The sequence below is a fragment of the Myripristis murdjan genome, chromosome 9 (assembly GCF_902150065.1).
Source record: "Myripristis murdjan chromosome 9, fMyrMur1.1, whole genome shotgun sequence".
Taxonomy (NCBI): Eukaryota; Metazoa; Chordata; class Actinopteri; order Holocentriformes; family Holocentridae; genus Myripristis; species Myripristis murdjan.
Window position 1 is genome coordinate 7,842,150 of NC_043988.1, and position 27,911 is coordinate 7,870,060.

The 27,911-nt window shown below is 41.8% G+C and overlaps 1 protein-coding gene across 1 annotated transcript; it reads left to right on the forward strand.

Moving 5' to 3' along the window:
- Positions 1-553: 553 nt before the first annotated feature.
- On the forward strand, positions 554-27,901 carry txnrd2.2 (thioredoxin reductase 2, tandem duplicate 2). The gene is made up of 17 exons (XM_030060226.1): positions 554-659; positions 1,984-2,049; positions 2,434-2,490; positions 2,625-2,769; positions 3,819-3,893; positions 5,431-5,509; positions 5,848-5,910; positions 6,100-6,170; positions 10,441-10,460; positions 10,957-11,048; positions 12,482-12,656; positions 18,033-18,169; positions 20,576-20,671; positions 21,109-21,201; positions 23,421-23,492; positions 23,993-24,090; positions 25,216-27,901. The coding sequence occupies exons 1-17, from the start codon at positions 584-586 to the stop codon at positions 25,337-25,339; spliced, it is 1,539 nt and encodes a 512-aa protein (XP_029916086.1). The 5' UTR covers positions 554-583; the 3' UTR covers positions 25,340-27,901.
- The last annotated feature ends 10 nt before the right edge of the window (positions 27,902-27,911 follow it).

Consider the following 27,911-nt stretch of genomic DNA (forward strand, 5'->3'; position numbering starts at 1 on the left):
GCTTGTAATGATGCTGCTGCAGTGGATTCAGAGGATTTTGTGGATTTTGGGAGGAGAGAGTGTTTTAGCAGTCGGGGTTGGTAATTGGGGTTGGTTGAACACCACTGTTTCAAAGTGTTCAACATGTTTAGGCCTCCTAAATTGCTTCCCAGTCTTAGGGGGTTCTGCTCCGTTTTCACAGAATTTGGGGGGGCACTTATGACCTCAGGCATACTTTAAGTGTGATTTTATTTTATGTATATATTTATGTAATAGTATGTTTTATACATAAAATTTTAGCTATGTCGTGATTACAAAAATGTCCACTTTCATAGAAATGTGCTTATTTAAATGATCTAGAACTAGTTTTGTGTTGTTTGTTTTGGGTGGATGGTGGCTCCCACATTACTCATTAATATATAATTAATTGAAAGAATACTCATATTTTGAAAAAGGTTTCCATAATATATCATTCATAATAAATATTTAGTTCAATTTATCATTTTGAAGAGAACACATTTTCAAGTATTTAGGCTTTATGAAATATTTTCAGGCAAATCACTAGACACCAATTATTCGCGCCGGGTCCTTTGAAAGTAACGACATGGCTGCCCTCTGTAGGGGCAGACACCGATGGAAAAAGATTAATTCTCTTCATATTTTCACCAGAAGCCTGACAGGTAACAGTGTTATTTACATCTTTTAACTCAGCTTCTTCTCATACAAAAAACGGTGTTTCTTGGTTTCCTGTGTCGAAGGTGAGCTAAGTTAGCTGGGTGGAAGTGTAACCCTGTCCCCCTTTGTGGACGGAGCGATAACGGCATTCAGAAATCTTGCAATATAATCTGTCCTTGTTCACTGGCAATGTCATCTACCTGTAAAAACAACATCCAGTACCTGTTTTAATAATTACAGGGCACTCTTCAATCCGGCCTCAAAATAATTCACCAAGCAGGACCAACTTCGCTAAAAATCCAACTTTTAAAATCGGTTCTCATGCCATTCACAATATTTACTATGACGACACTACACAGTCCTGGGTGGTATCGACCGGCTGTGGTAACAGGAGCTAGCACGGTGAACAAATTTTAAAGTTATTTATTTTATTTAAAAAAGGTTGCAGTTGGGGCTGACGTTATGCCGATTTTAAAGGAACACCCTTATCATTCGTGTGCCGTCTTAACTTGTCGACCAGGGGTGCACATTTTGACGATGTGCCAAGTAACATCTTTGAGTCAGTTTTTTTAAATGGAGTTCAGTGCGACGTTATAAAAGACGTAACACAACGGCTAAGCTGTCGGCCAGAATTACACGTTAGAGGAGATGATGTAACTGGTAGTAATGATATAAGCCTGCACCTGCCGTGCGTGGGAAGAATTTTGTCCCAATGTCAGTGTCCTTTAACTGAGATACTAATAACCTAACACATACCTGATTAAGGAAATGTAATGTACACTCAATGGCCACTTCATTAGGTCCACCTGTAGAATATAATGCAGTTCAGTGCAACAGCTCGGGCATATATTCTACCTTTTAACAAAGTTTATAATGTTCAGTTTTTGTTGGCATTGTGGAGAATGTGTCGATTTAAATGTGATTATTATTGAGGTTGTATTTTTCAGAGGTCTTGTGCTGGGCTACACTATATTCAGAGATGTTTCTAATTTTTTGTCCTCCCTGTTTATATACATGCAGGGGACAGAATAGTAGAAACACCTCTCAATAAAATGCAGTCCAGTACAGCAGCACCACTAACTATGAACTCAATGCCAAACATAGAATTGAATGAACACCTCTATTACTGTGACAAAAAGAAAACCTGAGCGTTATAGGCAGCAGAAAATTAAACTTTATGGCAGACCAGTTGGATTCGATTCGATTAGATTGGGCAGGTGGAACTAATAAAGTGGCCACTGAGTATATAGCAACGAAACACAAGACCAACACCGGACTGGCTTAATGTGGAAGCTGGGATATTATTTTTTGATTGATGTCCTCATACAGGGAAATATGAGTATGACCTGGTCGTTATTGGCGGTGGCTCAGGGGGACTTGCCTGTTCCAAAGAAGGTGAGTTTCTGCCTCATCTGCTACATAAGTCACTCTGTACTGGAGACTTAGGTTTCTGGAGGCTCTGCAGGGCTTAAAGGCAAATCATGGCAATCTTTGGGCAACTAATGTTCAGCAGTGGGCATTTGATCACCAAGTTGCTTCTTGTAAACATGTTGCATTTGTCTAGGAATGTCGCTAATTCCAATATATATCACCAATATTGGCCCAAAAAGCTGACTACCAAAGTACCACTCTAAGACTATTTTTTGAGTGTATCAAATTCCATTTTCATGAGGGCAACATTTGTAAAAACCTGCTGACCCAGCCTGATGTTTACATTACTCTACTTTGCACCGTGATTTACGTCCAGTATTACCCTGACAATATATTTACTGTTTACAGCGGCACAGTTGGGACAGAAAGTTGCTGTTTTAGATTATGTGGAGCCATCTGTTAAAGGTAAAACAAAATTCTCTGAGGCTTTTGTATCATTTGATTACAAAAAGTGACTCCTGGCTGAACATTGCATACGGACAGGAGATTCAAAGACACTGCTAATGACTAATTAGGATTTTTTTTTCTCCCCCAAACAGGCACCAAATGGGGTCTTGGTGGCACATGTGTGAATGTTGGCTGCATTCCTAAGAAGCTCATGCACCAAGCTGCTCTGCTTGGCACGGCAGTCAAAGACGCTAAGAAGTATGGCTGGCAGATCTCTGAGCCGGTCTCCCATGACTGGTAGGTTAACCCAGGCATAACATATGGCAGTGGTTGATTTACTTTAGGTAGATTAAGGAACAATAATGTCTTTTTGTGGTGCAAAAGTTAAAGTTCATCAAAACAGCACATGAGCGGCTACACAGCACCATCTAGTGATATAACCACTAACTAAAGGATAAATCAAGAAGTCATAGTTATTCTTTCTTCATTTTTCTTCATTTCTCTCCTTCTTCTTCTTCTTCTTCTTCTTCTCATTATTATTATTTTCATTATTATTATTATTATTATTATTATTATATTATTATTTTCTAATTATTTTCTTTTATTCTCTACTCTTTCATTACTATTTTTTCTACCATTTTTATATTTTGTTTTGTTAAATATATTATCATTATTAATTAATTTATGATTGGTTAAATCATTACTTTAGTTCTATTATTATTATTATTATTATTGTTGTTTTATGTTATGTGCATTGATCTTTCCACCAAAACTCCACAGTCACTGCTTGCATAAGCTTTTGATGATTTTGTCTAAATGTTAAAACAGCTTCAAAAGGAAAAAGCCCACACAGCTGCCAATCAGGCCTCACAAAAAAAGATATTTAGAAGCTGAGAAAAATTAAAAAGAAAAAAAACTCTCAATTTGACTTGGTGCAAAACTGAAAAGTGAGAATTAAGAGAGGGCATTGATGATGGCCTGATGAGTTGAAATGTTTGTTCTAAGTTTTCTTTGTCTTCATTTTTCAATGTTTTGAACCATGTCATCGTACCATGATCCTTTTGTTTGACAATCACAGCTTTATGTCCTTTCATTTTAGTTTTGATGCTTTAACTGTAGTGTGTCTGTCTCCTTTTCCAATTGGATTAACATTTGTGAACACTGCCTTTGAGCCAGCACACCCAAAGAAATCACTCTTGCCTTAAAGTCAAAACAGGCACAACATCAAGCGTTTCTCCTTCACATTTCTAAGAATGGCGACCCTGTGGCTGCAGTGTGGTCAGGAATGCATGTTGTCATTGTTGCATGTAGTTGTGCTTCACCAGTGCCTCTTCTGTGTTTTCCAGGGCCACAATGGCAGAGGGGGTCCAGAACCACGTCAGGTCCTTAAACTGGGGTCACCGGGTTCAGCTCCAGGACAAGTGAGTGCCACCAACTCTGTGTTACTCCTGCACAACATGTTATCACAACATGAAGGAGTAAATTTTGGCTGCTAGTCATGTGATCCACTGCAAGTATGATGATGTTTCCTTCCTGTCCACAGCTATATGACAACAGGCTGTAAACCCTGCAAATTAAGTTTTAAGTTTTCTTGGAGCATGGTTGTGTTTTTTTTTGTGTGTGTGTAATTAATTTTCAGTAAGGTGTTTTTGTAATTGTATCTGTCCTTTAGAGGTAGTGTCCCAAGAGTTTCTCTGCCTTTGGGAAGGTGGTCTGCCTCACTGTGTCTTAAGAGCTGCTACTAACCCTAAGAAAAAAATCATCAAACTGTTTTTTTGTTTTGTTTTGTTTTGCTTTGTTTTGTTCTCCTTGACAGATTTCACGCCCTATGATGGTCTAAATATCATTTTAGACTTCTCTACCCTGACAAGAATAAAAGCCCAAGTTCTTGTCATTTTTGGCATGAAAATGTACAAAAAATTAATATTGGTTCAAGTTGACAGTTTCAGTGCAACAACATTAGGGTCAGGTTACAAAAATCCATACTGGAGAAACCCCAGTGCCACATTCAGTTGACACTACAGTATGTGTTTGCACAACTTTAATCACATGGACCTCTCTCCCTCTCTATGTTGCATTTCCTCTCACTTTCCACATATACATTAAAAAAGCAGAAATGCCGTAGGAGTAATCACACAATAGTTACATTCTTTGTATGTTTGATTTATTTTTGGCATTGTCCTGGTAGGAGATATTGCTGAAGGCTGTACATGTCTGTTGATGCACAGTGCATGCTGTGTGATTGATAGTTGAGGACCACATGTCGATTGAATGGCTGGCTGGAGGGCAAACAGGTGTTAACCTCCGTCTGAATGTGTCCACACTCAACCAGCAACACTTGATATGCAGTGGGATCCTTCCGAGTGTGCCAGCATTAGTAATGGCTGTGGCATAATTTGATTTTATTTTAATAAGCAATTAGTCTGTGCTGATTTCGGCGTAGCTAAAAGGCATTGTGAGAAATAATATGAAGCAGAGGTAATACTCCAGTAATAAATTGTAATCTAAAAGAACACAGATTTTAAATTAATTGTCTTAAACCGGTAATGATTAAATAATACTAGTTAAAAAAATATTGTTCTGGAAAGGAATACAGTTCTATTGATATGCAAGGGGCTTTTTAGTTAGTGCACAAATATTTAAAGTCAATTTTGTTTGCACAGATGAACGGAAAGATAATATTGCCAGCCGAAACTGGGTTTTGCATGAATTTGAATTCTATTATTAACTCCTGGTTTCAAAAAATGAAGTTTTTGAATGAAATAATGGTGTACAGTGATAGTGTAACAATGATGAACAGAATTGCGAGAAAGAAGGGATGATGAAGGTTGTGAGTGAGCTTCAGACCGTCAACAATATAGTTACATATATATAATATATATTATGTAGGATTACATGTGGGTACTATGGGTCACTGCACCAAAACAAGCAACCGGCTATTTATCTTGTGTTTTGCAGGAAGGTGAAGTATCTGAACATGAAAGGAAGCCTGGTGGATGAGCACACAGTGAAAGGACTGACCAAAGCAGGGAAAGAGGTGGGATAATAATTCAAATAAATGCTTTATATAAATTACTTCACGCAACAGTAGCAGGTAGTCCCATTGAGTTTGAAAAAAAAAATGGCATACATACATTGACAAAAATACAATTAAAACAACATAAATCACACATTTTAAAATACATCAAACACCTTTGTTATTGTTATTAACTTAGTGTTGTGTGATTGATTTTTTTTATGGTACTTTTTACCTTTTGTGTTTTTTGTTTTTTTTTGTGTGTTTTTTTTTTGTGTGTTTTTTTTTTTTTTTTTTTAATGTAATTTCTTGTAATGTCTTTGTCTTTTTCCAACAAACATCCCTCCCCTCTCCCACAGATGATCCTGACCGCCAAGAACATTGTGATCGCAACTGGTGGACGGCCTAAATACCCCACACATGTAAGTGTCACTTCTCTCCGAAGACAATTGCCTCTCTTTGTAAATGTCTTTGTGTCGAGGTGGGCTTTACCTCATAGACAGTAACCCCCACATTTATTTTTGAGCACCTCAAAGTATCACAGAGAAAACTGCTCTCTCCTTGATATGTTGTACATTATTGATGGGTTTTCCGCTTTACCTCTATTACAGGTCCCTGGAGCGATGGAGCACGGCATCACCAGTGATGACATATTCTGGTTGAAACAGTCACCTGGAAAAACGTGAGCCTCACGCACCCCTCTCCACAGGGACACACACAAACGCATGCACGCACCCACACACAGACGCACACACACATGCACACGCACACACAAACGTTAGCTAGATGTTCTCAGGAGCTGCTCTTTGGGGAAGCATGCATCCAAAGCACCTCTCAATAGTTTGAGTGTAAACAAGTTTATGTTAGACTTTTATTACATTTATCTTATTAATTGGACATTGTTCTATCTAATAACCCACAAAGGGAAGTTAGACATTAATACTTGCAGTGTCAGTATCTTGCTCCACCTACCCAGCTACCTCGCCGGCTGACACATGTACCGCTGTCACGCACTGTAATCATTCAGCAGTGACATGATGTTTGTTTTTTTTCTCTTCCTGTCATCCTGTCCTCACCTCATGACTCAGATTAGCAGTGTGCATCCTGACCTTTACAGAACAAGCCCTTTAATCCAGCCATTTACCTCCTGTCATCACCTGGTTAATTGGTCTTCCCCTGACGTTTCCTCTTGGCGCAACCCGGAGACAGTGACTAGTGGTTGTGGTGTAGCTGGGTTATGGCGGTTGTGTACTCCATGGTGACAGATATGAGGAAATAATTGTTGTGATATTCAAGCTCCATATGATTGCATCTTTTTTGCCTGGGACATTGAATATTATAATTATTACTACTATTATATTTTTAAATGCTGGTTTGATTTCTTTTAGCTCAGTATTAATGTTGTGTATTTTGACAGTGTGTATACAGTGCACTGCCTTATTCTTATCTTGTTTGGGATCAAGAATATCTATACCGTTTTTCTATCAAATTCCCCTCTTGTGATGTTCAGCATTCCAATTAAGAACAACTGGCTAGCTATTCAGCCATTTCACCACTTGGTGGCAATATGAAATCACGTACAATCCTCATCTGTGGACTGCTGAGCTCCCTGCATTCTCTGTGTTGCACATTTGAACAAACTACCCTTAAACAATTACCACTGTAATATTCTCCCACTCAACACAACAGTTTTGTATGGTAAGCAGAGGTATCCACTCAAAAATACCACTTGAGTGCTGGAATCCCTTTGATGTGAGTTCAGGACTGTCCTCTGCCTGCCGCAGGCTGTGAAAGGTTAGCTGTGGGTTAGCATTAGCTTCCTCCATAGGGTTGCTGATGAACATACACTAGCAGGAGCTGCTGTTGTTGTTGTGCTGCAGAGCTGTCAGCTGTGCAGGTGAGGTCTGAGGGGCTGTTTCTGTGGACAGGGCTGATGTGTGTGTGTGTGTGTGTGTGTGTGTGTGTGTGTGTTTGGGGGCGTCCAAGCAAGTGATGGGCGTCTAATGGGCCTTGGAGCACATACACGACTGAATGACAGATTCAGGCTCCAGGGCCGCAGCCTGGAGTTCACTGGCATCATCACGCGATCAGGGGAAATCACTGAGCACGTGCAACAGGACAGAGGGATGACCGATTTATTGGTTTGCTGATGGTCTGATATTGGTCTTTCATTGAAAATCTGATGTTGGTCTGTCAGTGTCATGTGCATAAAATAAACAACAAAAACATGACAGGCACATCAGACAAAAAAGTTAATCTAGGTGCTGGAACAAAAGATTCTCCAAATGTTAAAAACACGGAGAAAACAAGATGTGCACACCACACACCTTGTTTTTGTATGCACATCTGATAAGACAGTGGATATAATCCATTTTGTTGTGCTGCATACAGACCCTGCAGACAGTAAAACTGAGGAGGTATTGGTGAATACATGTCATGTAAATTTAATTTGAATTTAAACTGACTCAGTGCCAACATCTGTTGGCACTTTGAATTATCACTACCAATGTCAGGCTTACAAAACTTAAAATAGGAAGTTCTATATAAAAAAAAATCACACAAAATTCCCAGACTTTTATAATTGTGCTCAAATTTGATGGGGCAACACACTAACTGAAATCAGAAGTAAATCTGTAATTAAGCATCAGCATGGGCTGAATTTCTTGTTTAATTGCTTCAGGATTAGCAACTTACTAACAAAAAAATCTCAGCAATTTCAAACTTAAGTCAGTTTTGGGCTCATAAAGCACCTGGCTTAGTTTGACTTGAGCCAGACTCATATTTTATGCACAAAAGTTGGTATTTTTGTCCATTTTACATGGCTGAATGTTAAGCCATCCTCCACGTTACATTGTCATGTAGCTCATGTAGAATAGTGATCATCCATGTTGAATTATGAAATATGTGGTCCATTGTCTGTCTTTGGCTCTGAAGCATTGGCCCAACCAATTGTAAGCAACACTGGATAAAAAATATCACAGTGGAAGTCTTTGGCTAAATTATATACCATGCAGTTTCTTGACAGACAAATAGGAGTGTTGAGACACACATCGTCTCTATCAGTGCTGGCACTGCCGAGGATCTGCCCAAGGTTAGCATCAGCTCTCCAAAAAACTCCTTTGAAATTTTGTGTAGACACCTTGGCTTAGGATTACCGTCAGGTGCTTCTTGTCAGCCATGCTTTCAGGAGCCAAATCTCAAGACCGTTATCATATTTTTGGATGTATGCTTGTCAGATTCGGTATGTCTAGTGCTCCAACTTGGTCCAGCTGATGTAGCGTTTTGTATGAGATGTGTATTACACATTTGGACAGGCCAACCTTTCGCTCCTCTAGCTGCCATACCGTGTGCAAACAGGCAGCAGGGCGGTTTGGCACGAGAGGAGAAAATCAAAGTGGGGAGCAGGGAACAAATTGGCATTTTTCATCGTAGAACCTTTTTTGCCAACATCACGATTTCATCAAGATTTGCACACAATTTGGCAGTGGAAGTAGTGTATCTGCTGCAGCTGCTCACATAAATATATGTTGAATTACTTTGCTCTAAACAAAATCAAATCAAACTTTAAAAACAAAAAAATATGTTTGAAATGTTTTTCTCTATGGTTGAGTATGTGCAGAGTGGTCACAGGTATGATTCCCTCAGGGACTACCTACCCAAAAAACATAAACATTCATGGTACTGGATCATAATTTCTGTGCAAGCGTCTTTGTATGTTGCACGGATATCACAATACTTAAAATATTGTGTATACATGACCATAAGTTGAACAATCACACGTAACTAATGACTCGGATGCTCCTGATTTATCTTTGCTAGGTGTTCTTATGCTAGGTCTTTCATCTGATTCCTGTATAAATCTGGCTGCTGAACGGAAGGCCTTGTTTCTGTGTCTTCCACCCATTGACTAATTCAACATAGCTCTTGAGGTTGCTCACTGTTTGAAAAGTCAAATGTGTAGGTAGCGTTCCCTGTCTTTGATACCCTTGCATACTGTGGCTGGATAAACAATCTGACTCCACCATTAATTCTTTTGACAAAATGTGCACACATATCCATAAACATCACCATTGTTTGAAAACTGTAAATGCACCTTTAGCAATGTCAAACTGATCATCTTTCTGCTGGAAAAAGCTCGGACAGCCTACAGACTCCAGCCCATGGTGAAGTACAGTCACACTGAGGAGACTCAACACACTGAGGAAGAAGAGCGAGGGGAAAGGAGACAGTGTCTCAGTGATGAAAGTGTGGAATCAAGCTAAAGCTCCTTGCCTAATCTTCTCTAAGCCGCTGCACAATATGTGCTAAGTGCAGCTGTGCATTACACGGACATGGGGAGAATGGGTATTGCAGCTTTTAGTGGATAGCGCTAGCATGTACATGGGCAGGATGTGCCGCAGGCTCCCCAATCTGTCAGGTAGGGGAGACCTAAGGAAAGGAGGTCTGGGTTGGGGTGGTAAAAACAAGGGAAAGAGGGGCCTCATCCATGTGGGTGACAGGCTTCACTCAGCGGGCTGATGTGTGGACTTGAGCGCTGAACACGGCACACCCCATCCGCAGGGATTAGCCTAAACGCTAGCAATTAGCCCGCCTTAAATGCCGTGGATCTCAGAGTGGGATAAGAAGGGTGATTTACCTGGACCACACGCATATGCACCGACACCACAAGTACACAGACAGGCACACTCAATCTCACACACACATTTCTTTTTGTGTCCCTCCTCTCTACATTTTCTTCACACTTCTTTGCTTCCCTCTGAGGTTATGAAGTTCTGTAATTCATCACCTCTGTAATTCTAGGATTCAAAGCAAACATTTTTAGTCTTGGATTTGCTTTGTTTTATTTGGCCCAAGTGCATTGTGCGAAATGATTGTCGTACACCATACCTGTATTTTGATTGTATTGTTATTATTTCTGCTAAAGAGCTTCTCTTTTTCTTTGTGTTTTGCAGGCTTGTGATTGGAGCCAGCTGTATCCTTTTGTCTGCCAGTGAGCCTGGCTTGTAACTGGAGCCACTGCATAGTTTGCTGTAAGAGTGTCCAGGAGTCTGGTAAATGGCTGAGTGACGAACTTATTTTGCCCCAAACTTAATATTGTGATCAGACCTGTGTGAAATAGTGTTTGCAGATAATTTCTGCATTTGTTTTAACCTCCCTGGTGTAACATATCAGGTAGGTGTATAGTAGTGTCTCCTAAATAAGTTGTTGGTCAAATAAAACCTTGTCCGTATTTGCCCGTACTTTATAGCACCTGTATTGCTCTCCTATGCAGCAAATCCAGCCCATCTAGTAAATCATGATAAAACAAACATTAAGAATTCTTTGCAGATATTATTTGACTCACTTTTACAACTATGATTTCACCCTCTTTTGGCCCCTTACTTGCTATTCAGGAATGATTTCAGGCATAATATGCTATAAGATGTTCATGTTAACAAAGTCATTGTAATCCTGAACCTGATGTTCAGATGTGGCTCTGGAGTGTGCGGGGTTCCTGACTGGCATTGGCCTGGACACCACAGTTATGGTTCGCAGCATCGCCCTCCGGGGGTTTGATCAGGTGCTGCTCTGCTGAGTCTTTACCACTGTCCCTTGCTTTTCATTATATATAGTTATAGTGCCTTGGGGTTTTGGTTACATTTGTGAGGAGAAAATCTGACAGCCTACAGCAGTGACTGTTACCTTGTTGCCCGCGGGCCACATCCGGCCTGCTAAAGCTTCCTATCTAGATTCAGAAAATGTGAGGAGGAAAAAATGCATTCCAGTATTTAGGATATCTAGCATTTTTAATCTTCCCTCAATGCAAAAAAAACAAACAAAAAAAAAAAACAATTGAGATGGAAATCATTTTGTTAGGAATGATTTATCGACCCCGAATATGTGTGTTCAAACTACACGTCCTAAAGATGCTATAAATCCACCTGTCTGCTTATTTTATTAGTTTCCCATGAGCAGCCACACATTCTGATGCAGGAGTCAGGCCTACAGAGCTACACGTCCTTTGCTGGTTGTGCACTGAATAGTAATAGCTGTGGACAGATGAAACTTAAACAAATTCCCAGTTTTTATGAAGGGAATGTGACTTGTGCCGTGTCTTTGTGCATAACTGGTTAAAGTTGATTAATATTTTTCTGCCAATCAGGATTGAATTCTGCAGTTATGTTTACAGATTTGAACTACCACTCCTCAGTGAAATGCCTCCTTGGTTGAGGTCTGTGCTCTACTAGGAGCATTTTCCACTTAAGTATCTAGTTATTACGGATTTCAAATGTTTTATAGCAGTCTGTTCACACTGATATAGGGTAATAGAAATAACATTAATGTTGTAAGAACGAGAATAGGCTAGTTATGCCTAAATAAATTGATTATTTGAAAGTCAGGCCCCTACAGTGTCTGCTCAGAAAGGACAAATGTAGTTGATGACCCCTGGATTACAGGTTTTCTTAATGCATACTTACCTGCATGGCACAAGGACAACACAGATCACTGATGCAATGCAAAGTGAGAGAGCAAGACATACCATGGACATGGTATGTTCACAGTACATACAGTATCGATTAATTTCACTTCAGTTTCAGTGGTGAGATTATAACATTCATTATATTGTTCATTCTTTGCCCATTGTGTCCTTTGTGATATAATTTTCTTTTTGTGTTAACATTTGGTTGTGCCAGATTGGTAGATTCACAGTCAGCTGGCAGGAGGGGCTCATGTCTGTTCATCTTTGTGCAAAGTTATAGAGATGCACATTTGTCTTTGTACATATCACTCTACATACTGTATATACTTTCTTTAGGTATGCACCCTCAAGGAATGTGACATGCCTTATGGTTGAAATTGGAAATTATGGCATAGCACTATGTTGAATCAGTGGAGTTATTGTGATTTTAGCAAAACATTAATGGTGTAAATTTAGACTGTAATACTAATAACCGACAATGGAAATTTTTATAATGTTCAAAGGTGGCTATTCTGTACTTTTGGTTTCCGTAGCAAATGGCGGGTCTGGTTACAGACTACATGGAGGCGTATGGGACCAAGTTTGCATGGAAGTGTGTCCCCAGGAGCGTGGACAAACTGTCGTCAGGAGCCCTGCAGGTGACCTGGATGGACACCCAGACAGGCAAAGAACAAAAGGACACCTATGACTCTGTGCTGTGGGCTGTTGGTAAGTCTGTATCTGTGTGTGTGTGTGTGTGTGTGTGTGTGTGTGTGTGTGTGTGTGTGTGTGTGTGTGTGTGTGTGTGTGTTTGTGTCAGAATTGGGGGCAGCTCACTTTCAATTTGAAACGGAAACTTTAATTCACATGGTGAATGTGATACTTCAGAAGTCCACTTAGGGAAACTGTTTTCTCTTATCCAATTCCACAGGGAGGTCAGAGAGTTCAGATTCAGATGCGGTACAGAACCCCTGAGTTGGTAGGGATTCAGTGTCTTGCTCAAGGACACTTCAGCTGGGCAGATGCTTGTTGTCATGACTGCTTGACCCTCAGTCTTCCATTTGAAGTATAATCTCCTGAACCATCATCTTGCCTCCCTCTTGCTGCAATAATGACAGAGCCTTTTGTATATAAGAACTTCTGAATTATGAGGGAAAAGCACTTCATGAGTTGAGTTAATTAATAGTAGGGGTGTAACAGTTCTGAAACCGAGAACGTAACCACAGTGCAAGCGTCCACAGACTCAGGTCGATGTTCTGTCTTCCATCTCACGGTCCCTGAGATGGAACATTATCAGTCAGCTGTATAAAACTCTGTACTCTGTGTGGAGTGCACGGACAATAATTACTGTGACACAAACACGAACGTTAACTGTGCAAGTTGCAAACTATGATAGCCAAATAGGCTTGGACAGTATCAAGGTATTATGGTGTACCAGGGTATACCATAGTACCATATTGAATTTACCAAAGCTGGAAATCACCATCAGTTACTTTTAAATCACTCAAACAGCAAGTTACTCTTTATCTGCGATTGCAGAGGTTCACTATCCCCTTGTATCATGTGATATGCCATCCATACCATTTTCCTGTGATGCAGCAAGACATCCCTACAATATTACATCGGTGTGACTGCTTTCTTTCTGCCACCATCAGTTTCATTGTCATCCTCAATAGAGTGCAGCGTCAGCAGATAGTAGAGGAATCAAGGCTGAAAACAAAGTAATAAAGCCTGAGCGATGGGAATGGCCAGGGGAAGCGTTAATCACCCAGCGCTGGCTGTCTGGCTCACTGGCTGGAGAGGGGCAGGATGGAGCAGGATGCACCCAGGCACAGGGTCACCACATTCCCCTCTTTGTTCTCCCTCTCTGGGCTTTCCTGCCCATGCCAGCCTTGCGGAAACCAACCCTGCATCTGTCACTGCCAACCCTGTCCATGGTCCCCTGCCTGGCCATACTACCGGTCCTCCTCCTGCTCCTCATCTATGTATTCTTTATTCTATCATTTAACTTCTCCCATTCCACCAGATATATGATGAACAATGGGGCAAACATCCGTCAGGGGCAACAATCACTGGCTTATTTGTGTTGAGTTGGTCCTAAAGACAATGACGTGCTTCTGACTACCATCATTTTCCATGGTCCCACATCAACAGCTTGTGCCTACTAAACCCAGAATGCTTTATGTGTTTGTGTGTTGGGGAGGAGGAGGACGAGGGGGGATGGCTGTATGCGTGTGACAGCGGCAAGGATGTGTGTGACCCTGCAGCTGAGATGACGTTTTTCCCTCTCAAGGCTGAATTCCCACATCGTCTCAGCCATCAGTCGCAGCCACAGCCATGGTCAAAATTGCGTGCGAATGATTGTGAGAATGATATTTGCATTGAATTCATGTATGGCTAGGTATTTTGTCTTACGTGAGTTAGTGCCAACAGTGCATTTCCTAGGTCGTAGAAGTGTTCTTGACATGTTCGGCCCCACTAAAGCAGATATACAATTTATTTTTGGTCCCAGTTTCATAGTTTTTAAACTGTAAAGTAATTAAACCTTTTCTAACCTGTTTTATTAGTGGCACAAACTACCTGCTGCAAATAATTTATTCTTACATTTTAGGCATTACAGGTCCACCAAGGATTTCTTGGAACCACAGTATAATGAACTTTAAGGTATTTCACATTATACAAAAACATTGTTAAAAGCTGTTCAGCATTACAGCAGCTGAAATGACAACTAGTACCTCTGTATTGGTGCTGCAAGCAACATCCTTGTCAGCCTTCAATCCTCTATATCCAGATAGCGCGACTTCCCTGTAGAGTTTAGTGAGAATCTGTGACGATACAGCCTTTCCTCTTTGAAGTGTACATGCAGGAGTTATGAGACTAGAAGACCACTTCCTTTTACTGTGACCTTACACTAGAGGCCAGACAGGGTCCCAGGCCTCTGTGGAGGTATTAAAGGCCAGAAGGGACCACTGGGACCGCACCACCACTGTGTGCCATATCCTTCTCCCCAGCCCCTGCATCCCTCCACCCTTCCCCTGGCCCATCCTGGCCTCAGGGCCGCTCCACTGTCCAGGTGCCCCAGCAGAAACACACCAGGAAACAGCACATTTCCACGTTTCCCCTTCGCATGTAGGCAGTGGGAACATTAGTCCTCATCCTCAGTCCACTCTCCAGTACTCAGGGATGTGATTTTTTTCAGTTTTTCCAGGTTATTTGAACTTTCAACTCCCCTTCATTTTTTGTGGGATATTACTGTTTTCCTGTCTTTTTCCGTTAGCATCCATTTGTTGTGGGGGTGGTTGATTCGTCATATTGAAAGGCTAACTCTGCATCGACTCTTGACATTGTGAGTTGTGCACAGCCCTAAATAAAACCCACTACAAGAGAGTGAAAAAAGTATTACAAAAATGATTTCTTATTGAAAAACAATTTAGCAAGGATTTAAAAAATCACTTAGATTCCTCTTGCCTGAGTTCCTCAGACAGGCTTTTTTAAAGTGCAGGGTCTGACTTTGAAAACCCAGATACCTTTTTAACCCTGGACATAACCACAGCTCGAAAGGCGTTGCCTGAGGATCTCATGCTGCGTTGAGGCTCATAAAGGGTAAAAATATCAAAGACCAAACTTAGGCTAGAGCGCACAGTAATAGTAGAATGAATTCTAAAATTATGCTCATGCTCCTATCCCCACACCTTGGCCAAAAGTCTGGTTTCAGAGTTTTACACCAATTGCTAACAGTTGAGGGAGCTCTTGCTTAGAGAAGAGTAAAGGGAGTTACAGTAGTCAGGGTGTGATTAAATGAAAGCATGAATAAAAGCATGGATCATGTCTGAGAGCAGGGTTATCAGGTAAGAAGCATAAAGTGTGTATCCTTTATAGAAATTCATCTTCGATACTGATGAAAGCTTTCGATTTGTTGCAGGTCACTCTTTATGGAACTTAAACCAGAGTGGGACTGCAGATTATGATGTGGGTTAAATGAATCTACTATTTCTGGCTGTATGAAACAGTAGTAATAATTTAAACACAGAGCTGTCCAACTGTATTCAATATGTATAACAGGCTACAACTATGAAATGCCATGGTATTCCTTTCTTTTTCTTTCTAGAGTCAGTTAACTCCTTATTGATTTGCATCTTAAAATCCTTTTTGGCATGAAACAGCAAGCGTAATCAATTTTTGGCACCCCGTACAATATATTTCTGAAAAAAAGAAAAAAAATCATCTTCCCCATGACATTTCTACTCCCTTTTGTCTTTGTTCATTTGATTGATCAGATAAGCTTCTTATTTCAGCGTGTAGAGTTTTGTTGTGGCTAATCAGCCCAGCGGTCTGGAGGCTTCCTCTTAATGTCACAACAGACTTCATTCAGAGTGGCCTATCTCTCGAGCCCCTCCGTGTGTGTGTGTGTGTGTGTGTGTGTGTGTGTGTGTGTGTGTGTGTGTGTGTGTGTGTGTGTGTGTGTGTGTGTGTGTGTGTTCATGTGTTCGTGTTCGTGTACGTGTTCAAGCTCGGACCAAGTCCCTTATCAGTCAGCCCACTGTTGTTGTGTCCTCGCCACACAATGGAGCTGCGGTTGCTCATACAGCTCAGTGACTGGAGCTACAGACAGACAGGAAAGGCCAGATATGTAGAAAGAGCGTCTATACTTAGTAGTAGGGTTTGACCAACTTTTGAATGCCAACACTGATATTTTGCTCCAAAGCTGCCAAGAAACCCATATTTTATATGCTGACATTCAATCTTTTAAAGTTCTCAATTTTCCTAACAAAAATGAGTATTCAGTGTTTTATTCAGTATTACGTTCATGTCAGAGTGGAAAACCTCAAAAACTTTATTCAGGCTATCATGGAAAACTGCTGCTCTCCACTGAATTTCAGACTAATAAAATTCATTTAGGGTTTGCAGTTGAACTATAATTCACTAAAAATGATCCCAATTGCAGTGATTATAAGCATGATTATTCTTATTATCATTATCATTTCTCCACAAACAGTGTAGACATTTCTTCAGTTAATTACTGAACCAACAACAAAAATCATCCTATGTTGTGATCATTTTGGGGTGTAATAATCTGTGTCCTCATTGCCTATTTCCCCCTCTGTCCTTCTTTCCCTGTTCTCGCCGTCATCCTCAGCCACCCATGCTGCAGTAATGGACAGGTCCCTACAGCCCAAAGGTCGGGGGGGAGGCAGGGGGAGTTGTTCCACGGCTCCAGCCAGGAAAAGGGTCTCAGGGGTTTGTTATTCTTGCTGTCCGATAGCATCTACGTGGGTACCTCGGGGCCTGATGTTTATTATGCTACCCAGGCACAGAGTGAGGAGCTCTGCAGAGGGAGAGAAAGAGAAGGTTGGGGGGGAGTGCATGATCCCTCACCATGGTGACCGACTGTCAGCAGCATCAGTCAGCCATCCCCCAGGAAGTGGCAGAAATCGCACCTCGGAATTGCCACCGGGGTGATAGGACACTGATTCCCAGCTGCTCATCGATGTCCCCTCTTCTTCCACCTCTCTGTCGCTCCGTCCCCCCAGCTGTACAGATGTTTTCCTTCTTACTTCAAGAATAAAATTATTGGTGTTGGACAGAGACTGGAAGGCTGAGGCTTATACTGATATTTTTATACAGTAAATCTTCTAGCGGTGACATTTAATATCATTTCAGTTGATCAGAGTTGAGTGTTTTTCCTTAGCATTGTACATCAAGAGACACCAAAACCCAACTAGAGCCCAGGTTAATGATGTTCTTAAAGGGGCATCAGAGAGGAACCCCCATTGTATCAGGGGTGGATGACATTGATTAAGCAATATATTTTAATAAGCCCTTGTTTGAAGCCATACTCACGTTCCAGCTGAAAAGTGCTGTATGTGTTAAGAACACTGTACAGATAACCTCCCTCCCTCCATTATCTGTGCTTTTCATTACTCTACTAATTCCTGGATAAGATTTTCTGTGTTGGATGGGGAGTGGCAGGACATGCCTCAAAACCCTGTGCTAGTGTGCCAGCTGGATGGAATGTGCTAAGAACACTGTACAGAGATCCTGACTCCTCTCCCCTGATGTGTAATGTAATATTGACCCTCTGTGGTTTCCTCCCCATGACCCTAGGCAGAGCTCCTGAAACCAAAGCCCTCGGCCTGGACAAGGTTGGTGTGCAGCTCAACAATGAAACGGGGAAAATAGTTGTGGGCGCCGATGAATCCACTTCGGTCCCTAACATCTATGCTTTTGGCGACATCAGCGAGGTAGGTGTTGACAACGGACGCCACGCGGCAAAACGGCCCTGAAAAATGCCATAGATATAACCCTAGAACCCAAAGCTAATTGAATATTAATTTAGCTATCAACATGGTGCCAGCATTTATAGAGGGCCAAACACATTGAAGACAATTAAACACTTATGAATAATTTTAAACTCCTATTCCCATAACTGTATCAACTTGCAAGTGGATAAACAACTCTCCACTCAGTACTCCTCCACTCCCTGTAATTATCACAGAATGATCAGTACTTATAAACACTGGAAAAGTAGTTTTGTGCTGTCACAGAATATCTTCTGATTTTCATGTTCTTACTTGATCTGAAAGTTTGGTGTATAAAGCAACCTCTTGCAAAAGCAAATATTGGATTTTCAATTGTATTTTCAGAAGAAGCCTCAGTTGTATGTTTTTTCTTAAAATACTTTATTCTAATTTACCTTGATAGCTTACTAGGTTATATGCTGTGAATTCAGGACATAAAACTCTGTCAGATGTAAAACGGCGAGCAAACTCTGTTGTACAGATTAAGTAGTGGGTTTGCTCTCCACCACATCTCTGTCTAGGTCAATTAAGCCCATTCAGAACCTAGTGATAAACTTCTAAAAGGCACGGTGGTCTCCCTGAATATATGGTTGTTTTTTTACATACATACATGACTTGGCACATGCCTGGTGTTTATCTGACAGCAGGCAAATATCCAGCAGCTCTTTGCTGATGACTGAATATTACTTGAGGCCCTGCCAGCCTGCAGCAGCCCCCATGTGATCATCAGAATGGGTGCTCTGTGTTGCAGACTGCACCAACCATGTTAATACCAGTTCTACCTGCTGGATATAATGTTCATGTTGTTGTTTTTTCACCATGACCAGCTGTGAGCTTCCTTCCTGCCTCCCAGGCCTCATGACACACTCTCAGAGCGCTGCTTGAGTGACACCTCGCTTTGATGAGTTGTGTTCCGTCCCAATCTGTCTGTCAGCTTTTCACATCAGTGGGAGGCTTTTTCAAAAAGAGGGCAGGGTTGATATCTCAGTTGATGTGTCCAGCGCTTTGTTGTTTCTTCTCCCGATCGACAAATACAGACACCTCCCGAGTGCCAAGAAAGACATTAGAGTTACGTATGCCATCTGGCGTGCAAGCAGTAACTGGGATACCGTTGCGCACACACACGCAGAGCAACAGGAGATGTCTTGGGACAACAGGATGTTCGGTGGTAATTTAACAGGTTGCTGATGGCTGAAGTCATACTTTTAGAATTGCCCTGCAGCCCTTCTATTTCCTGTACTGTTTAACTGTGCTGTGGATGTGCCTGTGTGCATCTGTGTGTCTGCATGTTTGTCTGTTTTGGCACAAGTCCAGAGCAACTTCTATGCAATAAATTCAAAAGCACAGCGTAACAGAAGCTCTGACAGTTTCTGTTCATCGTGCTAACCTGTTTTAGAGGTTTAGCACACAATTGTCAGTCACCGACTCGAGGCCCAGTGGTTTGAGTGTTTATGTGTATTTCTGCACTGTGTGTTTGAGAGGAAAAAAACTGGATCAAATGGTATTTTCAAATGGCCAATAGTTCCCTGATGCTGTAAACCCGACATTCCTGCTACATTAAAGCGAAATTTAACTTTGGTAGAGTTGTATAGGCTGTGTAGTTACCTGGGTGTGCTATGAGTTCACATGGTGGTGAAATATTCTCATTAATGGCTCCATGCTCCCCTGGTCCTACTAATCCAGGATCCCAATCTACTTTCCACTTCAAATAGGAAAATAACAGGAAAAGAACTGTTCATTTTCTTTAGAAACTGGGTCCAGAGACTTGTTTTTAATATTGGCAAGTCCACTTTGTTCATGTTCATGTATGCACTAAAGTGTTATTTTGGGAGCTGATTTGCTCTGCCATGGGAGTGAATGCAGTATTTGTTTTTAAAGATTATTTTCGCCATTTCTGCTTTACTTGATAGTGAACATAGAGAGAGAGGGAGCAACACGCAGCAAAGGGTTCGGGCTGGACTCCAACCCAGGCTGCTGCAGCAAGGACTCAGCTCTGTATTGCAGTATGCACTCCAGGGCACCCTACAAATCCAGTAGTCTGAATTAGCAGCCCAGAGGAGCACAGAGCAACTAATGAGGATATTTCAACACTCTGTAAACTTACGTAGGTAACTATACAACCCCACACTCAATTCAGTTTTGCTTTAAGCAATAATTTGCAACTGTTGACGGACCTAGCTCTGGTGTGTGTGTGTGTGTGTGTGTGTGTGTGTGTGTGTGTGTGTGTGTGTGTGTGTGTGTGTGTGTGTGTGTGTGTGTGTGTGTGTGTGTGTGTGTGAGAGAGAGAGAGAGAGAGAGAGACTAGAGAGAACTAGAGAGCTGAGGCTGATTGTTGTCCTCTGGTTCTAGGGTCGCCCTGAATTGACCCCTACCGCCATTAAAGCAGGAAAGCTCCTCGCCCGCAGACTGGCTGGTCAGAGCGCTGAGCTCATGAACTATGACAATGTAAGAAACACACACATACACAGACTTACGTGCACACGGACACACAGAGAAACAAATAATTTCCTTAATCTTTCCACTGCTTGTGTCCACATGGCCCTTTGAGGCAACTGTTTTTGTCTCAGGCAAATTTGGGCCATTTCTGGTGTATTGTGGTCAGAGTCACTAACGTTGCCCCCGCCCTATCTCTGTTCTCTCTTCAGAATGACTCACAGTGTAAAATAGCCCACTCTCCACCATTTCCCAAATGCATTTCTGATGACAGACATATTACTTCAAAGTCCCATTGTTTTTAGACCCGAGTTAACTCCAATTCCTTAGATTGTAAGCATTTATGGGTTTTTTATAGTATATTGTGTAAGGTTTGTTTATTGTGTGTGGGTGTGGGTGTGTGAATGGGTGCGTACGTGTGTGTGTGTGTGTGTGTGTATGTGTGTCAGGTGCCTACCACAGTGTTCACCCCTCTGGAGTACGGCTGCGTGGGTCTCTCTGAGGAGGAGGCTGAGCGCAGGCATGGCACAGATGCTATAGAGGTAACACATGTCAACACACTCACACAAAAAAACCTGTATTATACTTTGCAATACCAACAATGTACACTTACTGGTGAAATGTGAAGAACTTTGTTCCAAAAACAGATGCCCATCACTGGAAAACAGAAAACTGACACAGATTTTTAGTGAGTGAGTCATCTTAAGACCATTCATTATTAACAAAATTATTCTGTCTGTCATTTTAATTGGTAACTTTCTGGAGTGGATATGTAATATTTTGGAATGAAGCCCTTCATTTCTTAACAGTTTATTGGTTTTTGAGTTGATATTAATCACCTTTCAGTTCATTCAGGTCAAAATGGAAACTGAAACTGCCGTTCACATAATAATGACAGCGATCAGAAATTTGCTCAAGTCTTCACAATGATTTTTTCATTTCTACAGAAATTTTAGTCCTACTTTAAAAGGAGGACATTGATAAGATCGCATGAACGTGCATGCATATGTGCATACATATGTTTCCTCCTACCAAAGAAATGGCCTCAGTCAGTGGGAACTGAACCAATAATGCTGGATGTAGTAACTCATACTGTGATGACTGCACAGAAAAAAAGATAATAAAAGTTAATGTAATAATATTCAAATAATGTACAAAAAATTTTGGGCACAAACCATCCTGTTGGCTGATGATTAAAAAGTAATAATAACCTCAAGTTATAGTAATTGTTATGTACATTATCACACCAAGAGGTGCGGTATCACAGTTTAAGTTAGTTGCAATGTTTTGTTGAATAATGTAATACCTCAACTTGTAATTTATGAAAAGTAAAATAATTTTTACAGGTACCTTTTTAAGAGCCTGTAAAGGTTTGCTCTGAAATACAGCGATTAAAATGAATTTGACAGCTAATTATTAAAATTAAAAATGATGTTTTTTTTATTACATTTCATGTCATTATCCATAACAAAAAATGCAGCAGCTCCATGCATATTTTAATAACCAACATAAAATGTACCCTTCATTCTATTACATTGTGGGTACTTAATTACATAATGAGTTTTATGATGTTTCCTTAATTACATTACATGCAGTTACTACAGTTTGACATGTCTTGCTCAACCCATTAGGCTTTACAGGGAATTTAACCCCTAACTCTGGCAGTTTTAGTGCCTGGCTTTACCCCCATTAGCCAACATAAAAAATTGATTGTTACAATCCCTAAACACACAGCTGGAGACATGCTTACAACACAAAAGCGAGCAAGTGTGTATTGTGCATGCCTGCGTACGTGCGCAGCGTGCCAGATTCTAGCCAACACCTGCACCAAGCCGACCTTAAACAGTTTAGCCGGCAAGGCGGGGCTCCTCACTGTGATTGGCAGGCGAGCAGGAGGCCTGATTGAGGTGTGTATGAGGTGATGACAGGCGCTCTGAGATCTGAGGAGAAGCTGCAGCACCGGCCCCCGACAGCTGCATGGTCCTCACGACTTGTGTCGGCACGTTCACCATCAATATAAAACACACTGCACTGCACACACGTCTGCAGCGACGGATTTGAAATGCACTGGCAGCATGATCAAGCTCTGGGACTTTTATTAGATTTTTACACTTACGCCTTGACTGAAGTGGTGCTCAGATGACTATATACTGTAAACACATTGTGATATCATAAACACAATAAACCACTGCAGCCTGGGAGTTTAATCTTTATGTATATCTGTCTGATGATTACATTGTTTTTGTATTGTATCTCGCCTAATGAGCTGATAGTCTGCTTGTAATGTGTCAGAATGCACTTTAAGTAAAGTGTTGGCAGTTTTTTACTCATCGTCTAATTGACATTTGTTTTGTTTGTTTGTTTTATTGTCTGGAAATCACACTCTGTTTTGAAATATGTCACATGTAAAAGGGTTTACTTTTCCAGAAGATTTGCTACATTCTGCCGAGCTATTTACAACAAAACTGGGCGCTTCACGAATTGGAGATCTTCATCACAGCTGGAGACTTCCTCTGGGTTTCTGTTAAGCAAAGCTTCAGCCAGCATTTGATTAAATAATACACAGCAGGCCATTCTTTTCAGTGATTTCTTTAAACCGACTTAGAGGCATAGAGAGAGTAAAACCCTCTGAGCTATTCTAAAATTACTGTTAAGTGCTGCATTGATTGGCTCATTGCTTTTATAAAATGGTTGTTTATATAAAACTAATGGCTGTGATAAAGAGTGTGTGTTTGTGTCTTATTTGTGTATGTGTGTATAGGTCTACCATGCCTTCTATAAGCCTCTGGAGTTCACTGTAGCCGAGCGGGATGCCAGCCAGTGTTACATAAAGGTAGGGATCAGCCACAAACCAAATAGCTCATTGGCACAGAATTTTGTCCAGGAAACACATTCAGTTGCCATGTTTTTCACTGTTGAAGTAGCAATGTAGTTGTTTGCATATTCCTCTGCATAAATACATGCATGTGCATCCTGTGGCAAAACGTCAGAGGCAGCCAGGACTCATGCTCAAGGACAGCTGGAGAGAGACAGCCTGAAGAGATGAAATGGTCTGTTTAACCACCAGGCCATCTTGCCAGCCCTTGATGTGTTCCTCTGTGGTCTAGCAGAGGTCTGTTTTGGGCTGGGTGTAGCCATCCACTTATACAGTTCTACCAGCCAGAGAGATAGATATGATCCGAAAACTTGATGGTTGGTTGGACATATATGCCAGCCACAGCCAAAAGAAGATGAGGAGGCCATATAGTGCAAAAGAAGTGTAGGTTACATAGCAGCCGGTAACACCTCCTTGGCATCAGCTGGGTGTAAATGTTGGTATTCTCCCCGCCTCAGGTGGTGTGTGAGCGGCGTGGAGACCAGAAGATCCTTGGTCTGCACTTCACTGGTCCAAATGCTGGAGAGGTCACTCAAGGTTTTGCCATGAGCTTCCAGTAAGTTCCTCTCTATTGCATTGGGTTGCTATTAGGAATGCATGTAGCAGATACAAACTCATTGCAGTGCACTGTCCTGGGCTAAATAAAACTGGCAAATAATTGCTAGAGTTTGTTGAAGATGAGATCAAGCTGAATTTGTTGGGTTTTTTTGCATTCACACCCTCATGGGAATAACCGTTGGAAGGGCTTGGTAGTTAAACACAAGAACATGGAGGTTTTCACGCCTTTAGTCTCATTTAAAGTCACCAAGATGTGATGATTCAAGTTTTTAGTAGTCTTTGATTTCTCATGATCAGCTTGTTCATGCTCATCACACACACTCATCCCTGAAGAGTAATACATTTGAGTCCATGTTTTAAACCAAACCAAATCTCGTAATGTCAACCACAAACAAAGATTTTCTGGCAAACAGCCATTTCCTACAACAGCATTTTAAGAGCTGTGATCACAGTAGTAATTATTTGATGAAAATTGTTCATTTCTTTGGTTTTACTTGAAATGAATGTAATAGTCAAATAGTCATTATCCTTGAGTGCATTTATTTAATGGTATTTTCAAATAGGAACAGTGTGTCTGCTGTCTTTCCCATATGATGTAAATGCAGTATTTTAGCCTGCTTTACACCACATGGGTGGAGTTGCATCATGACATCTCATAGTGTCCGGTTATTTTGATTATTTTGAAATCTAACAAGAGGTTAATAACTACTTTGGTCTGAAGTCTTCATAGAGTTTTTAATATGTCTTGTAGTAATTAAGTGACAGTAAATTTACTACTCAAATGTAATGAAATTAGAATATCCTGTCACTTTCAGGACACGAATATAGGGCCAAAAAATGATGATGCTGCAGGTCAGTTCTGACTTATCAGCTCCAGCTTTTTGTTATTCTGATCTTTAAGCTTTGAATTAATAAAGCACTATTTATACCAGGGACTTGTATCACATCTTCAACAGACAGAAATATTTCCTCCAGAATGATGGAGGATGAAAACTACACTAACAAAATGATTGATAGCACAAAATGAGCAAAGTCCCACATACAGACCCTGCCATAAAAATAATGAAAACCAGCAGGAGCAGAAACAACATGAATGACCTCTGTGTTTGTGTGTGTGTTCCAGGTGTGGGGCCACATACTCCCACCTGCTGCAGACGGTGGGGATCCACCCGACCTGTGCCGAGGAGCTGATAAAACTCAACATCACAAAGCGCTCTGGCCTGGACGCCACCGTCACAGGCTGCTGAGGTTAAGCTGCCCGGTCTCTGAACACTAATGAGCACACAGGCTCCTTCAGTGGGATTAGAAAGCAGTTTATTGGTGACCTTCTAGCTGCCTGCTCTCTCACAATAGTCTGCATTTAGTGTGCTTTCTCTCCCCGCCCCTCTCTGTTTTTCTGTGGCCCCAAAATGGCCTCCCAGTGTCACAGTGCTGTTAGGGTTTCTTGCTTCGCCTCCCGTGCGACTGGGTCTCGTCATAGGCAGTTCATGCAGGTCATCACGGGTGCTCTGTTGCCCAGGTTTGTGTCACTGGCATGTCACATGATAACCAAGAGAATGATTATCCTATATACGCCCAAGTTGTGCGCGTACGCTCTGAAAGCAGAGGGTTATAGATCCAGGTTAGTGAAAGGCCCGGCCGCAGAGCGAGCGTCTTTTAAATAAACAGGCTCATCAATCAGGATTAGAGCCCAGGCTCGGGGTTTTGTTGAAACCTTATGAGACCCGGACCGGGCCCTAACGTTTTTCTGAACATATATTCTGCAAATATTGTTGTTTCTCTGGCCGTACTTCCTGTCCATTAGTCTTGGAGGTGACACATACCGTACCGTACCCCTCCACTCCACCCCACCCCTCATGACACTGATGGATGGCTCCAGGCCCGTCGTTACAGCAACACCGCCTGTTTCCCATGGACACACACACAAACAGTCAGCAGGCCGCCTGTCAGTCAGCTGGCAGGACCTGGCCAGAACCAAGCTTTTGTAGAGGTTTCTGTAAGTCCAGCTAATACCCTCGCCCCACCCCACCTCCTCCTCTTCCTCCCAAACCCTTCTCCTCCCCAGTGCATAGAGAAATACAGTGGGACTGCATTAACAGGCTCTGTCAAACGCGTGTGTGGACGCCTCAGCCTGGGTCCGGGCAACCCTATCCCTCTGTGGCAGAGCTGTGGTGAAACTCCACTGCAGCTGTAGTACCCAGCTTCGCCTGTAGGTGGCAGTATTGCCCTCCACTTCTCCCTTGTTGCTGGCCAAGAGAGGAAGAAAGGGTAAGGCAGTCAGTGGATAAAACATACGCCTGAATACATTCACCGTGCACATTTAATCCCTTTAATCCTTATAAAAGATATGTGTGCTTTTGGACCAAGTTGGAAAGTAGACTGGCTTTATCGCTGCCAAACTGATAAGGGTTATCTGTTGTGTATTTACATGGATGGCAGGTTAGCCCACAAGAGTCATCGCCCTTAGAGATAAGGCAAGTTGTTTATTTAAATAAAGCAGTAATAGACTGCTACAATTTGCCAAAGTACTCAAATATTCAACATGTTAGTTGGGGAGAAGAAGGAGGACTTGTGAGTAAAGTGGGTTGCTACAGGTATTGGGGGGGTGCTAAGAGTAGGCCGCTGGGCCTAGTTTATTTGTGTTTGAAGTCTAATCTGCCTGACCTGATTAATGATCCTGACGAGAGGAGTGACAGCGTGCTGGGAGATGGAGAGAGGAAAGAGACGGGAGAGGAGCGAGGGAGCGCTACCAGGTTTATTTGGACCTGGGCCTAGAGAGAGAGAGAGAGAGAGAAAGCAAGAGAGCGGGGATGCAGCTTGGTTAGGGAGGGAAGGAGGGGAGGGGGATTCCTGTGTGCTCTGTTCAGGGCCGGGGTGCTGACTGAAGGACCCTGACCTCCGCTCAGCAGGAACAGCTTGACTCTATCACTCGGAGCACAGAGGGCTCACATGCTCGAGCGCTGCACGGCAGGGGCCCGGGGCCCAGGGCCGGGGCCACGGGGGGGCAACCAGCCAACCAACACGGCACCAAGCGGTAGTGGTGTGTTTGCCCAGGGTAATTGAGTCTATATTCTTACGCTTAACGAGCCACTTCAGAGACCTCAGGCTGGGCCCAAGGCAATGTGAGGGAAGTCATTGAGGCGATCGGTGTAACAGTAATGTCTGTTTGCTTTTTACCGTCTGCTTCCTTTCTGCCTCATCTGCCTTGTTATTTTATTTCAAATATGGCTGCACACACAAAAAACCAAGCCGTGTCAGGATTTTTGCCTGAATTGTGTTTTTTCATATGACATACATTTTTATTTTATTTTATTTTATTTTATTTTTATTCATTGTTGTTGATCAGAGTGCCTCGGGGTCCAGGACCTGCCCAGCGGGCCTCAGCCGTGCCTCACAAGGGTCAGGGTTCAACTTTCAGGTCGACCAGCTAATGATGATTTGCACTAAAACCCAAAACTGGGGAGTGTATTTCTGATGTCACCTGGCCGCCAACGTTAATCACTGTAAATAGAGGAGTTTAATTTGCTATGAAAGCTTTGTCATACATAATTTATATGTAATTTAATAACATATTGAAATGCACTGAGTCGCCATTAAAATAATGATGTCCACTGATTCCGAGCTTGCAGGTTTTCTTTGTAGGTGCAATTGTGAATGTATGTGTGCACATGTGTATGTATGTGTATATATGTTAAGTGTTTCATTACATTTTCCAAAATGCTGTATCCACTTTGGAAAAGAAAAATTTGTTCACTCTTGCCGAGATGAGATTAAACTTTGCAAAAACAAAGGGTGTGCATTTGAACATACTGAGACTAA

What these genes read in the sequence shown, in the direction of transcription:
- txnrd2.2 (XM_030060226.1), top strand. Translation starts at nt 584, where the DNA reads ATGGCTGCCCTCTGTAGGGGCAGACACCGATGGAAAAAGATTAATTCT. An exon ending in TTTCACCAGAAGCCTGACAG is followed by an intron (nt 660 to 1,983) that starts GTAACAGTGTTA and finishes GTCCTCATACAG; the next exon opens with GGAAATATGAGTATGACCTG. An exon ending in CTCTGTGCTGTGGGCTGTTG is followed by an intron (nt 12,657 to 18,032) that starts GTAAGTCTGTAT and finishes CCATGACCCTAG; the next exon opens with GCAGAGCTCCTGAAACCAAA.